The 15227-nt window shown below is 39.1% G+C and overlaps 1 protein-coding gene across 1 annotated transcript; it reads left to right on the plus strand.

The window, feature by feature from the left end:
- The first annotated feature begins 639 nt into the window (after window positions 1-639).
- LOC121162102 (putative vomeronasal receptor-like protein 4) lies at window positions 640-1545 on the plus strand. The gene has a single exon (XM_040988933.1). The coding sequence runs from the start codon at window positions 640-642 to the stop codon at window positions 1543-1545; it is 906 nt and encodes a 301-aa protein (XP_040844867.1).
- The last annotated feature ends 13682 nt before the right edge of the window (window positions 1546-15227 follow it).

A 15227-nucleotide genomic window follows, 5' to 3' on the forward strand; every position in this document is an offset into this window, starting at 1 on the left:
ATCTAAGGATCGTGATTTAGACCTGATGAAGGACTGTTGTCACTGAATCCACATCTTTTTTGTAACAAACCTCTAGTAAATTTGGATGTAATTGATACACAGAAGGATTTTGTTAAAAGGCAAGAAAATGTCCTATCACAGAGTTAATGTTTAAACTGTAACTTTTACCATCATTGTTTCAGCAGAAAGAAGACAAAAAGAAGATACCAAGTAGAGATGGGAGCCTGGGACTGGCATGGTGATTCAACAGGCTGATCCTAAACCTGCAGCAGTGTTATTCCACTTGGAAGTTAGTTTTAGCTTTGGTTGCTCCACTTCTGATTCTTCTTGATAATGGACTGGGAAATCATCAGAAGATGACTCAAGACCTTGGGTACCTGCAAGCCTTTTGGAATGCTAGACTCCCCCCCCCACACACACCCGTCTCTCCTTCTCTCTGTATACCTTCATTTTGAAAAATAAATAAATCCAAAGGAAAGATAAGTTTTATGCTATACACAAGGAATGAACTATGGACATATTGTTGCATCAGTACTATTCTTTTCACTAATTCCAAAGCACATCCACTGATCTGAGACTGTCATGCTCACTTCTTTGCATTCCGCAAGTTTTCTCTAGGTCATTCCATGAAGTGAGAAGATGACACAGAGACACCTCATCCCGAAAATGAGCTTCCTTTCTCTCACAGGGCCTGGAATTTTGGGAAACATCCTTATGCTTTTGAAACATGTACGTACTTTAGTCATGAGTCATGAGAAAAATTCCATAGATCTTATGCTCATTCAATTGGCTATTTCAAATATTGTCATTATTTGTACCAGATGGATCAGAGACATAACCACAGTGGTGTATTTTAGTAACTTCCTACTAGGTGAGATTGTTTGCAAAGTCATGGTTTACCTGAGTAGGGTGGCTCGAAGTCTCTCCATCTGCACCACCTGCCTCCTCAGCGTTGTCCAGGCCATCACCATCAGTCCCAGGAACAACTTATGGAGAAAGCTCAAACCACGTACTGCATGGCAGGTTCTTCCCCACCTCCTCCTCTTCTGGGTCTTTAGCTTTCTCATAAGCTCTAACTTGCTGCACTACATCACAGCAGTTAACAACAAGAATGAATCAAATGTTAGAATGTATGTTGGTTATTGCTACATGCTGCCAGCTCCACAAATGGTCAGGTGGCTCTTCCTCTGTCTCATGGCTCTCCGGGACCTCACCTTTCAGAGTCTCATGGGCTGGAGCAGTGTGTACATGGCTCTCTATCTGTACAAACATCACAAGCGTGTCCTCTACCTCCAGAGCTCCAGGTGTGCCAAATATCCCAGCCCAGAGATCAGAGCCACTCAGAGTACTCTCATTCTCATGACCTGTTTCCTGTTCTTTTATTGGACAGATTTCATTTTGTCCCTCTACACAGGGATCACATTGTCAGAGGAATCAACCACATTGCATGCTAAAATACTTCTAGAACTGGGTTATTGCAGCCTGAGTCCCTTTGTCCTAATGAGCAGGGGTATTCATATTACTGGATGCTGGAGTGCTCACTGAGAACCTCAAGGATCTACTTCTGCACAATCCTTCAGGTATGAAAGATTTGTTTCTAGGGATTTCCTTTCCTTGCATTCATCATAATATTAAACTCATCAAAGTCGTGTAAATGGACTTTATTTTAAAAATAAAAAAATTAACCAGGCAATCTATGCCTGTTCAGGGCTTCCAGGAAGTGGAAAATACAGATTTCTCCCAGTTTCCCATTCTGTTATCCATGCCTTATTGCTTTTACCTTCTTGCTTATACAGCTGGGGCTGTTGTTTCGTTGGCATTCTGAGTTTGAAGAAAAAGGAAAATAATAGAAAAAGAGACTCTGTGTGTTTGCTGACACACACGCACACATACCCACATGCACATATAGAAAGAGAGAGACAGAGAAAATAAGCCCAAAATTTGTAGGACTAAAAACAAAGAAAACACACACACACACACGTTTTGAGAAATTTCTGAGGCACATTTATATATTCTTAAAATTACAGTCTGTGCATCCTCCAAATGTAAGGTGGGCAGAGAAAGGCTGTCATCTACAGACACACATCATCTACTGACACATCTTTTTCACAAGATATCCTGGTTCAGGCTACTCTTTCTCTGCATGCAAAAGCATGTAATTCCTCGTCCTGGTGCCAAGAGACAAATCAGTTTCTAGGCAGGAGAAGGACAGAGGTCAAGGTGGATACAAGTATTTTGTTTGATTTCTCAGAATTCATGGACCTGACTTCCAAAGGCTTCTCTTGATTTGAGATACATCTTTTAGAAATGCAAGCTGCTTTCTGAGTGATTGATCCATAATGAAAATTCTGCCCAGGTACATAGATTAGTTAGTTTTCACTCACTACAATGAAATATCTGAGGCTGTTAATTTATAAAGAGAAGAAGTTTAAGTGGTTCACAGTTTTGAATATTCAAATTCAACCTTGGGAGGCGCCATTGGCTTGGCATCCCATCAATGCATAGGACAGCAATGGTGAAGTGTGTTTAGAACAAAGATGAGATGGGGCCAGGTTGCAGTTATTAGAACAACCATTAAGTGCACAGCCACAATGATCTGGTGGTGGCCTTCCACCAGACTCCCCTTCTTAACATTATGATTTGATTATTTTCTCTATTTCAGTGTCATTAACTATTGACTAGTGGGTTAAGCCTTTGCCTGAAATTGAGCGCCCTATAGCTGCCCTTTGTAAATCATCTCATGCAAGCTTTATATTAATCCTACAAGGCAGACTGTACATGAGGAGCAAGACACAGGTGATGCCACTTGAGGAAGGATGGCTGAGTATGGATAGGTCGTTCATGGTTTCTCAAACTCCCATATATCATTTTGCCAACACATTGTGTGGTACAAGATGAATCACAAATCTGTTAATGAATAAACAATGATCATGGGATTTTCAACATACCAGTCTATGTATTTCATTGACAATAAGAAGCTGTGCCAGAAGTTGAATTATATTGAGTAAGATATTTGGTTCATTTTTAAAGAGCAATGCAATTGTCAAGCAAATCCAGAATCCATTTCCTTCCTACAAGCTAGCTACCAGCAAAGTCCAACAAATAACAGGATGACTTGAGAAGAAACAGCAGGACAGACTGTCTGGAATCTTGACTTCACAGACTGCTGGTACTGGAAACAGAGGTCAGACTCTGCAGGCAGTGGTCTGTGAGTGGAATAAAGTCCAGGACCAAGGCTGAGGCTGGTGGGCAAATGTCTGAAGCTGAACACAGTACTGTGTGCTTTTAGATATCCTGAGACGCTCGTGTACTGATCTGTGCTTGGGCCATACTGTTGCTTCCTGATCATCAAACACTGGCTGGTTAACATCAATATGGGACATATCAACTTTCATGTCACATCAAATTCTATAATTTGTTTTGCCAAACATTTCAACTGATTGAGGTAGGGACCCTTTTAATCTACCACCTTCCTCAGAGAAGTTGGCTTCCCAATGGTTGCCTGCTTTCATAGTCTTTTTAAAAAAGAATTATTGGGCCCAGCGCGGTGGCGCAAGTGGTTAAGGTCCTCGCCTTGCATGCCCGGGATCCCATATGGGCGCCGGTTCTATCCCGGCAGCCCTGCTTCCCTTCCCGCTCCCTGCCTGTGGCCCGGGAAAGCAGTTGAGGACGGCCCAAAGCTTTGGGAACCTGCACCCGCATGGAGACCCGAAAGAGGCTCCTGGCTTCGGATCGGCATAGCATTGGCCATTGCGCTCACTTGGGGAGTGAATCATCGGATGGAAGATCTTCCTCTCTCTCTCTCCTCTCTGTATATCTGCCTTTTCAAGAAAAAAATAAAATACATCTTTCAAAAAAAAAAGAAGAAACTGTATTCCATCTCTTCCATGGAATATTTCTCAGCTATTAAGAAGAAAGAAATTTATAGCATTTGCAACTAAAGTGTCCCAATTTGAGGCCAATCTGTTCAGGGAAATAAGTTCAATCCCAAAAGAACCAATACCACATAGTCTCTCTAATATAAAGAAACCATCATGTAAAGCCTAACTTCAATGACCTGTTGCCATGCTCTTTTGTTGTTGTTGTTAGGCCGATTGTTTGTTTTTAGGCTGCATGATTTTGATTTAGTTTCATTTCTTCCAAATACTTTCCTTTTTCTTGTCGAATTCATTGCTAGCTCATGGATTACAGAGTGACATCATTTTATTCAAGAGGCTTTTGTAGTTTCCTTTTGTCACCCATGTGTTGATTACTCAGTGGCACATTTTTCATGGTGCTATAATTTTATTGTTTCTGTTTTTGTTGTTCTAATTCATACAGGTTGTCGATCTTATTTCATGGCTTCTCATTTCTGGAAATGATAAGTGATGGAGTACTAGAGACTACCATACCCAGTTGTGGGGATACAATGCAATATGCATTCCTGGTTGCAAAGCAAAGATGCACTCCCAGTGAAACTATTTGATATGTGTAGACATGGGATGATGAACTTTCTGACATTGTCTGTACCAGCAATGTCACGAAAAACTTAAATAACAGGCTGATGGAATTATGATTCCTTATGAAGGACTATACTATTGTAGCATCAAGAGGAAAATCGGTCAGGGGGTGAGAGTTTGGGGGGAGGGAATTCCAGTCCGTATGAAATTTTATCATAAGATTCAAACCTTCAAAATAAAAATTAAGAAAAAAAAAAAAGGAGGAGACACAAACATGGGAAAATCTACAATGTTCATGGATTGATAGAATTACTCTCGTCGATACCAGCATGATAGCCAAGCAGGTAAACTGTTCACCCTCCATGTGCCAGGATCCCAAATGGGTGCTGGTTCTAATCCCTATAGCTACAATTCTCTTCAGGTCCCTGTTTGTGGCCTTGGAAAGCAGTTGAGGATGGCCCAAAGCCTTGGACCCTGCACCCGTGTGGGAGACCCAGAAGAGTTTTCGGGCTCCTGGATTCAGATCAATACAACTCTGGCCATTGCAGTCACTTGGGCAGTGAATCAATGGATGGAAGATCTCTCTCTCTCCCTTATTCTCTGTATATCTGACTTTCCAATAGAATTAAAATAAATCATTAAAAAATTAATGTAATCACACCGCCTGTGCTACTGAAAGTAATTTATAGATTCAATGTGATCCCCATCAAAAGTTATGATACTCTTCTCAGGTCTAGAAATAAATGATTCTAGAATTCATATAGAAACACAAGAGACCTGAAAAGCCAAAGCAGTCTTAAAGAGCAAAAACAAAACCAGAGACATCATAATATCAGACTTCAAGACTTACTGCAGAGCAGTTTATAATAAAAACACTTGGTACTGGCACAAGAGCAGACATGCAGCTCATGAGAAAGCTAGAGAAAACTCAAATGGTAACCCACACATGTAAGAGTCAACTAATTTGGGCCCAGCGCAGTGGCGCAAGTGGTTGAGGTCCTCGCCTTGCATGCCCGGGTTCCCATATGGGCACAGGTTCTAATCCCGGCAGCCCCGCTTCCCTTCCAGCTCCCTGCCTGTGGCCCAAGAGAGCAGTCGAGGATGGCCCAAAGCTTTGGGACCCTGCACCCGCGTGGGAGACCCGGAAGAGGCTCCTGGCTTTGCGGATTGGCATAGCATCGGCCATTGCGCTCACTTGGGGAGTGAATCATCGGATGGAAGATGTTCCTCTCTGTCTCTCCTCTCTGTATATCCGCCTTTCCAATAAAAAATAATAAAAATAAATATTTGGAAAAAAAAAAGAGTCAACTAATTTTTACAAGTGAAGTGAAATCAACCCAGGGAGAAAGGGCAATCTCTTCAGCAAATGTTGCTGAAAGAATTGGCTCAGTGAGTGTATAGATATGAATCAAATCCCTGGGTTTTATGTGTTTCCATATGATGTCCTTACATGCTACATATCTACCTGTTACACTGCAAGGGATTACATGAATTTTCAAAATAAATTGTAATAATTTATCATAAAAAGTATCACCTTAGTTCACTGCCTTAATCCAGTGAGTCACACTGGAAAAAAATTAAAACTGCATTAACAATCATCTTCAATCAATTTAATCATTAAAATGATTTTAACACATATGCACAGGAGTCGGACCTTCATCAATTCTCTCACTTGGGTTACACGGATCCAGACACTTGAACCATTTTAAGTAGGTTGTCCTAAGCACATCAGTTGCATGGAGCTGGACTGGGAGTGAAGTAGACAGGACAAGATCTGGTGCCCACATGGGGTGCTGGCATCGCGGGGAGCAGCTTTATCTGCTACAGCACAACTGCTGACCCAGTGTTTTAATGTTACTCCTTCAGCAACTTAGTTTTATGACACAAATGTCTTCATTGGTTTCTCAATCAACATAATTTTCCGTTAAAATTTGTATTTATCTTATTAATATAAAGTTTAACTGTGTGCCCTAAGCCCAGGAAGCCCCTTTCTGCCACCAAATCAGCACCCAACCTGAATCACAATCCTCTTTACCTGGTGTGATCCAGCAGGTCCTGTCTTTGTCTCGAGTAGCAAGAGTTGCGGTTTTCTGCCTTCCTCCCTTCTATGACTTCTGGTTACAGCTTCCTTGGATCCTCCTGTAGCAGGTGGTTCCCGCAGTGAGATTTTATTCCATTCAACATTGTCAAGTCTGCTGAAGGTCAACAGACACTGGCCCTTATTCAATGGGAGGCAGGGCATTCACGGACGAGACTGGCCCCGGTTTTCCCAGCCTGGGGAACCCACCGTCAGTCCTGTAGGTGAGACCCCCAGGGTGGCATCTTAACAGATTCTCCACCTCAAGTCACAATGAGCGTCTCCAAGCAACGCAATGAGACACATGCGCACCTCAAGCCTCTCCTCAGCCTTTCACGAGGCATGCGCAGGAGTACGCCAGGCAGGACCAACGTTTATATCACCAGTTCTGAGAGATTATCTTGCTGTCAAAGGTGAGTGGAGATTGCCTGACTTTCTGACACAATGTGGGAGAAGTTCGTGTCTGAATCTGAGACCAAAGACTTTGTCCAGAGAAAAATCTTCTAAAGAATGGCTCTCCTAAGTCGTCAGTTACACATTTCTGTGGGTTTTCCCGGGTTTCCTTATGATGTTAACAGCTGCAGCGCAGTTGAGTCTTGGTGATCTTAGAAGCTGTGTCCCTGAGGGTCATCAGCTGCAACTACGAAGTAGAAGTCAGCATTTGTTTGCCAAGGTTCGTAGAAAAAAATGACCATTTTCTGTCTTTTTTAAAAGAATTTCTGCATTTTTCAAAAAAAAATTTTTGAAATCAAACACAGAGAGAGAAAGAGACAGAAGGAAACCTTCCATCTACTGGTTCCTTCTCCAAATGTCAGCAAGGGACAGGGCTGGGCCTGTCTGCGACCAGGAGACAGGAGTCTATTCTGTATTTCGCACATGGAGGGCAAGGACCCAAGTATTTGGGCCACCCTCTGCTGCCCTTCCCTGTGCATTGCCAGCAAGCTGGGTCAGAAGCAAAAAAGCCTGGATTCCGGTCAGCACCATGGCCATCAGACTGTACTCACTACACTTCAACACCAACTGATACATGCTATTTCTCACACTCTGGGAGGGTCCTCACAGACACCTCTCTGAAGGTTCATGTTAAGGCTCACTGATTATCAGTTATTTCCAAACATGTTGTCTCATTTTATTACTAAAATCCTCTTGGTTAAACCTGGTCCTTAAAATCAAAATGTTGAGCAGGGCACTTGTACAACTTGTGCATTTAAAACATAACTTTCTCTCAACTTTTTATAAATACTTCTACATAATCAATATTGCAGGTTTGAGTATTTTGCAATTGTGAGTGTATCTTAAATATTCCCTTGTGTTGTTCACTTTTTTTTGGAGGCCAGATATGGGCTCACCTGGCTAATCCTCCACCACCAGCACAGGCATCCCATATTGTCCTCAGTTCATGTTCTAGCTGTGCTCCTTCACATTCAGCTCCCTGCTTAGAGCCTGGGAAAGTAGAGGAGGATTTCCCAAAGACTTGGGACCCTGTAACCACATAGAAGACCTGTAAGAGTCTCCTGGTTCTTGGCTCCTGGCTTTGGATCATCTCAGCTCTGGCCATTGTGCCCATCTGGGGAGACAAACAGCAGGTAGAATCTCTCTGTCTCTCTGTGAATCTGCCTTTCCAATGAAAATAAATAGGGAATTCAGGTGAGTCTGGGCAGAGGCATGGTTGTCTGATTCCCCCAGCTGCACCAGGGCCTGGCCTGGTATTTTGCTTGGAATCCAATGCTGCCAGGTGTGGTGCACAGGTGCCATGAGCCTCTGGTGGGGGTTCCATTCTGGCCCTGAGCCTCCCCCACGCATACACGCAATGACATGAGCACTATATGGGCTGACCTGGGCTGAAACCTGACCCTTTGCACCAGCTGGTGTACATCAGAGCCAGGACTTAAGACACAAGTTTTCTTAGGGGACAGCCAAATTGGACTGCTGAAATAGAATCCCAACTGTAGGAAAGATCCTAAGGCCATGTGCATTGAATCAGGATCATATGTCATAGGACTGCACAGTTTTGCTTGCTGACTTCCACATAAGAAAAGAAAGCATTCCCAGTTACACATGAAAAAGAAGATAGCCAGGTCATCTAAGCCAACAGAAGATTTTGAATATTTCACCAAAAGATGGATGGATGGACCGGGTGAAAAGCACTCCTGGACAGGTTTTGCGGCAAGCACCTAGGTCTGTGGACACTCTTAGGAAGACAACTGCAGACAATAGAACTTAGAAAGAAATTTTCAACTCTGGTATAAGGAAACCAACAGTTTTTCAGGGTAATCAAAGCCTTTCAAGTAACACCCTTGGAACATTGTATACATTGGTGTCTTTTAGAGGAAGCATAGGTAACATGAAATGACTGACTCTGTTCCTTAGCACTGATGTACTACACTGCTTTTAAATTGTTTGAAATGATGCCAGTGCTGTAGGTGAGCACACCTGTCCCAGGACACCACATTTTTTTAAATAAAACAAAGTCTATTTTTTAGCAAAACTTGAATATGATATCAATATGGTTGGTGTATGATACCAGGATTTATTATGACAATACCATGGTCAGATTAAGATATCAGAATCATGGTTTATATAAACTTAAGGTTGTGGTGTGATGATTTTCTGGGAATCCAGTAATTGTTTATGACACTAAAATTGTTTATGACAACGCAAAACCAGTTTATGACACAATTATTGATTATGGTCATAGCTAGATTATGGCCTCATCATTATGCTATCTCTGTGGTATGTGTGTGGCTTATCACAATCCAATTAATTATATTATGCTTTATTTTGAAAATGCTTTACAACATAAAAATTTATTGTGATGGCATGCTATATCTATGATATAAACATTGTGCTTAATTATATACTCAAGTATAAAGACACATCAATAATTGCTTATTACTCAATGACTTTTTAAACAATAAAGTTAATCATGATATCACAATTTAGTTTTATAATCAGGGTGGTACTTTCACATATCAGCTGATTATGACATTACAAGCTTTTATGACAATAAAATGGTGGATAATAAATATATTAGTTACTAACACAATAAAGTGGTAAAGTTATGGAAACACAATTATGGCATAATATATGTTTATCAGAAGGTGATTTAGGACCAATTTTGACACATTACATTTTTATGAGAATGCATTGTTGGTTTGTGACAACAAAATTTACTGTCATAGTATCAGAATCAAGACATGATAATTGGTTGTGATGGGACACAGTGTGTATTTTTCTTTAAAAAATTATATTTATTTTTATTGGAAAGTCATATATACAGAGAGGTCGAGAGAGGGACAAAGATTTTCCATCTGTTGATTGACTCCCCACGTGAGCTGAGCTGATCGAAATCCGGGAGCCTGAAGCTTCTTTTGGGTCTTCCACACGGGTGCAGGGTCCCAAGGCTTTTGGACCATTCTTGACTGCTTTCCCAAACCACAAGCATGGAGCTGCTTTGGAGGTGAAGCAGAGCAGACAGGATATGAACTGGCATCCCAATTTGACTTCGGCACATGCAAGGTGAAGATTTTAGCCACTAGGCTACCATTTCATGCTAAAATAATGATTTATCACAAGCCATCATACATGAAAATGTGATAATTTTATGACATCAAAACTGAAGTCACAATGGTTTGTTTATGAATTCAAAACCTATTTTGTAAAGAAATTATGATACGTCTATTCCATAGAATTATACTCTAGCATTAAAAAAAAACATGAAATTATACCATTTGCAATAAAATGGTCACAAGCAAAGACCATTATACTCCTTGCAATAACCCAATCACAAAGGACAATATCGTGCATTTTCTCTGAAATAAAGCAACTTCCAAGGAAAATACAACCTAAATAAATAGGTAAATATGTATATGCATCTGTTCTCATGGATGAACTGTACAGTGGAGACTGGCATACCAGGAATTCAAGATACTCCTGAATAAAACAAGGATTCCCAATCAGACAGTAAAATATCCTTGAAAATATGATCCTAGAAGTTGTATTATTGTCTGTATCAGCAGTGCCATTGTACATTTAGATAGCAGAATGTTGGAATGTGACTGTTCATGAAGGACTATACTATTGTAATAATATTAAGGGGGATGTGAGAGAAAGGAATGAAGAGGAGGAGGATATTTCTGTGCTTATGTAACTATATCATGAGAAAGAATTTTTAAAATAAATGAAAAAATACATTATTTTAAAATTCTAAACAGACCTTTAGCAAATAAAATTTAACATACAAAAACAAAATTTAAAATACAAAAAAATAAAATATGACATATTCAAATGGAAAGTTTCATCCATGAATACAGGGTTGGCTTAATATTTAAGAATCAGTTAATATTATTTACAGTATATATAAAAAACTGAAGAGAAGAATCATGTGATGATTTCACTGCAAAAGGGCATTTGACATAGCTTTATAATCTTTGGTGACTAAATGATCATATGGGATACTGGTGCTTGTAGGCTGAGGATTAATCAATTAAGATATTGTAGCAGAGGGCCTGGCACAATAGTATAGCTTCTAAAATCCTGGCCTTGAACATGCCGGGATTCCATGTGGATGCCAGCTCCAATCCTGGTGGCCCCGCTTCCTGCCCAGCTCCCTGCTTGTGGCCTGGGAGAGCAGTTGAGGACAACCTCCTTCCTCAAACACAGCGCTTCCCTCAAGCCACATGCTTCCATAGTTTTCATCTTGTATCTGCCTCATTTCTTATTTACTCAGTTGTGTGCTACATCCCCTCCAACCCTGGTCCTGCCTCGGTGGTCATGGTACCTACCTCAAACTGTTCTCATTTATGCTGCACAAATTAATACACTAGAAAACCTCTTGTTAATGTCCGTTTTTATTATCTTAAATGCTTTTTTTAACTTTCTCATTTTTTTACAGATAAGGAATAATACTCTGTCAGAAGTATTATCCCATACTTCACTAATATTTTCTCTCATTCTCTTGGCTTAGGCTTCACATTGTTGATGGTTTTCTATACAATCAATGCAGAAAAATTTTAACTTCATTTACTCCCATTTGATTATTTGTTTTCATTGCTGGTACTTCTGTTTTGTGTGTGTGGTTTTCCTTTGTTTTTGTTTTTAATAAGCTTTTGACTATACTCATGTATTGTAGAGTATCTCCAAAGTTTTTGCTAGTACTATGGTGCAATCACATCATGGGTGTACATCCTTGATCCATTCAGAGTTGATATTGTCTAAGGTTTAAGGTAGGGGTCTTCTTTTTATACTTGCCCAACAAATTGATTTTTTCCATAATAAATTTTGAATACTTGGTCCTTTTTACATGGATAGAGTCTGGTTTCCAGTAAAGGAAAAAATCAGTTGGGAGTAGATATGTAGGTTCATTTCTGGGATTTCTATTCTGCTCCATAGATTTTCAGGTTTGATTTTCTGCCAACACCAGGCAGGCTGTTTTGATTTCAACTGCCGTTTAGTACTTATTGAAGTCGAGTGTAATAATATCTGCAGCTTCATTTTTGTTCCTTGCAATTGCTTTAGATACTTAGGATCTATTGCCTTCCCATATGAATTTTAGCATCATTTTTTATTTCTGTATCTGGGAAGAACTTCATAGAATTTAAAGTAACATTTCATTGAATTTGCAAATTGCTTTAGGTCATGTGTGCATTTGGTGATATCATTTGAATCAATCCATACACATGGCAAGTTTTCCTTTATGTAAAATGGCCTTTTATTTCTTTCCTGATGGTTTTTTAATTTTCATGTTAGTGTTCCCTCACATTCCTGACTAAGTTTACCTCAAGGTATTTAAATTTTTTTTTTTTTTTTTTTGCAGCTGGTGTCAATGAGACTGATCCCCCAAGTTCTTTCTCAGCATGTAATTGTTGGTACATACAAATTGCTATTTTTACATGTTCACTTTTTAATCCTGAACCTTTACCAAAATTTCTTATGAGTTCTCTCCTATGAGTCTCTTAGAGTTGTGGTTCCATTATGTACTGAATCATCTCACCTGCAAACAGGAATAGCTTGACTTCCTGTTGTCCTGTTTGTATCCTTTTGATTTTTTTTTTCTTGCTTGTGGCCCTGTTTATAAATTCCAGGTCTATACTGAATTGCAGAGGTGAGAGTGGTTATACTTGTCTGGTCCTGTATCTTAGTAGAAATGTTTGCAACTTTTCCCCATTTTCTCTCTCTCTCTTTTTTTTTTTATTTGAAGAATGTTCTATATGCACCCAATTTGCTTATGAATTTTTCTTGAAAGGATGGTGTGTTTCAACAAATGATTTCTTTTCACAATTGTGATAATTATTTATTTTTCCTAATTCATCAATATCAGTATAAGAAACATTGACTTATGTATGTTGAAGCATTCATGCATTCCAGGGAAAAATCCTACTAGGTACAGATGAATGACATACTTTAAATATATTTCTGATTTATTTTATCTAGCATTTTGTTGATGACTTTTACATCTATGTTCATCAATATTATTGTTCTATAGTTTGTTTTTGTATCATAGCTTGGCTGGGGGATGAAGCTGGCCTCACAGAATGAGTTTGGAAATTATCCATCTGTTAGATTTTTTTTTTTTGATAATATGAGATTTGGAGTTAGTTCCTTTTGAAAAGATTGATAGATTCAGCAGTGGAATTTGGCATTGTAATTTTCTCTATCAGGAGATTCTTTGTTTTCTGTGTTTTTTTTTTTTTTTGTCCTGACACACTTTTTTTTTTTAAATTTATATTTACTTCTTTTTAAATTATTATTGTCATTCTATGATACAGTTCTATAGGCCTGGGATCTCCCTATGCCCTTCCCAAGTCCCCTTCCTCCCCACCAAATTCCCCTATATTATTACTATCACGTAGTCCTTCATAAACAGTCACATGTTCATCATTGCAGGCATGGACAATGACAGAGTCCAGCATCCCACTGTCAATATAACAGCTTCATTAATAGTCCATGTTTAATGCGGAAGTAGAGATGCACACTGCACTGCATACTCACTTCTGGACATGATAGTCTCTATTACACAGTCACCACACATCCCTTAAATGAAAATACACAATTACATGAAGAACAGAACACGAAGAAAAGTAGAAATTTACAATACCTAAAGTGGCTGACAAAGTGTAGGTTCCACTCTGCCCGTCCGGCCTGCCACTATCAGGAGATTCTTTATTAGTGATTCCATCCCTATCCTAGCTATTATTCCATTTATATCTTCTATGTTACCAAGCCTCAATTTTAGTAACTTGTATGTGTCAATAGATGTATCCAATTCTTTTGCATTTGCCTATCTATTTTTGTAGTAATTTCTGATGATTATTCATATACCTATTCTGTCTTCTGCTATGTTACTTTAAAATGTAACATAACTCAGAACCAGAATAAAAAATGCAATTTGACAATGGATATCAGACTAAAAGACTGCAAAACATACCACAGGGCAGCAATAATTCAAACAGCCTGGTACTGAGACTAGCCATAAAATTCAGTGGAACAGAATGAACAAAAGACTATCAAGAGGCAACAATCAAATGGAAGAAATATTTGTAAATTATGTAACTTACACAAAATTCATATGCAGGATTTCAGCTAGGATGGAGTCAGTCCAAAGAGAGGAGCAAGAAGCCTCTTCTGAGACTCCCATGTGGGTGCAGGTTCCCAAAGTTTCTGTACCCTTTACTACCCATCTCTGCTTTGCTATTAACAAGTAGGGAGCTGGATGGGAACTGGAGCAACCAGGAAAGGAACTGATGCCTTATTGAGAGAGTGGTGTGTTCAAGGTAAAGGTTTAGTGACTGATCCATTGCATCATGTCTTTTTTCTATGTTTACAAACCAAACATTATATAAATCTATGCATCTGAGATCACTTGCATATTACAACAACAGCTGTAAGTCAACGTAATCATGATTGTTTTTTGTTATTTAATTAGCAGGCAATCTATACTAAGTGAATGACTCTATAATAACAAAGATCTATTATGCCATTTCTCCATGGTGTTTATGGCTCCCAAACCTAGATGCTTTTACCTGAAGTAAGCATGCTTCCACCATGATATTTTTCCCATAAATAATTGTGAAAAGTTTGTCTTTGTCAATAAGGTGCGATCACTTGCTAGAATGACTGCAAATCAGGGTTAGTGAAGCTTGTACAAAACTTGTGCTGAAGAACTCCTCATTTAATGGATTAATGAGTAAAGAAAATGCAATATACATATACTGTGGAATATTATTCAGCCACTAAAAATGAAATTCTGTCCTTTATAACAAATGGTTGCAACTAGAAACCACTATACTTAATGAAATACACCACTATTCAAGTGCAAATAGCAAGCATGTTTTCTCTGATCTGTGGTGACTAATACACAGAAAATAAAACCACAATGTACAGGAGCAAGATTGACACTTCAAGAATTCTAGTTTGTAGCCTTGTCTATGCACTTGAGAAAAAATAGGGTTTTCTTGCTTTCCTATATTCTCACTGCATCATTTACTTCATGTAGTGTTAATCTTGGGATTGAGAGTGAACTGAAACTATACCATGGTAAGCAATTAGGGAAAGAAAAACAAAAATTAAAAATGGTGGATTAGAGTTCATAACATGGGCAGGAGGTAAAAAGGAAGTATCATTATGCCCTGAAACCTGTGTTGCAAAATTTGAAATTTGTGTTTATGATTGTACAGTTGACATTATATAATAATTATGGCTAATCTCACAAT

The sequence above is a fragment of the Ochotona curzoniae genome, unplaced genomic scaffold (assembly GCF_017591425.1).
Source record: "Ochotona curzoniae isolate NIBS_2020 unplaced genomic scaffold, NIBS_Ocur_1.0 contig_514, whole genome shotgun sequence".
NCBI classification, from domain to species: Eukaryota; Metazoa; Chordata; class Mammalia; order Lagomorpha; family Ochotonidae; genus Ochotona; species Ochotona curzoniae.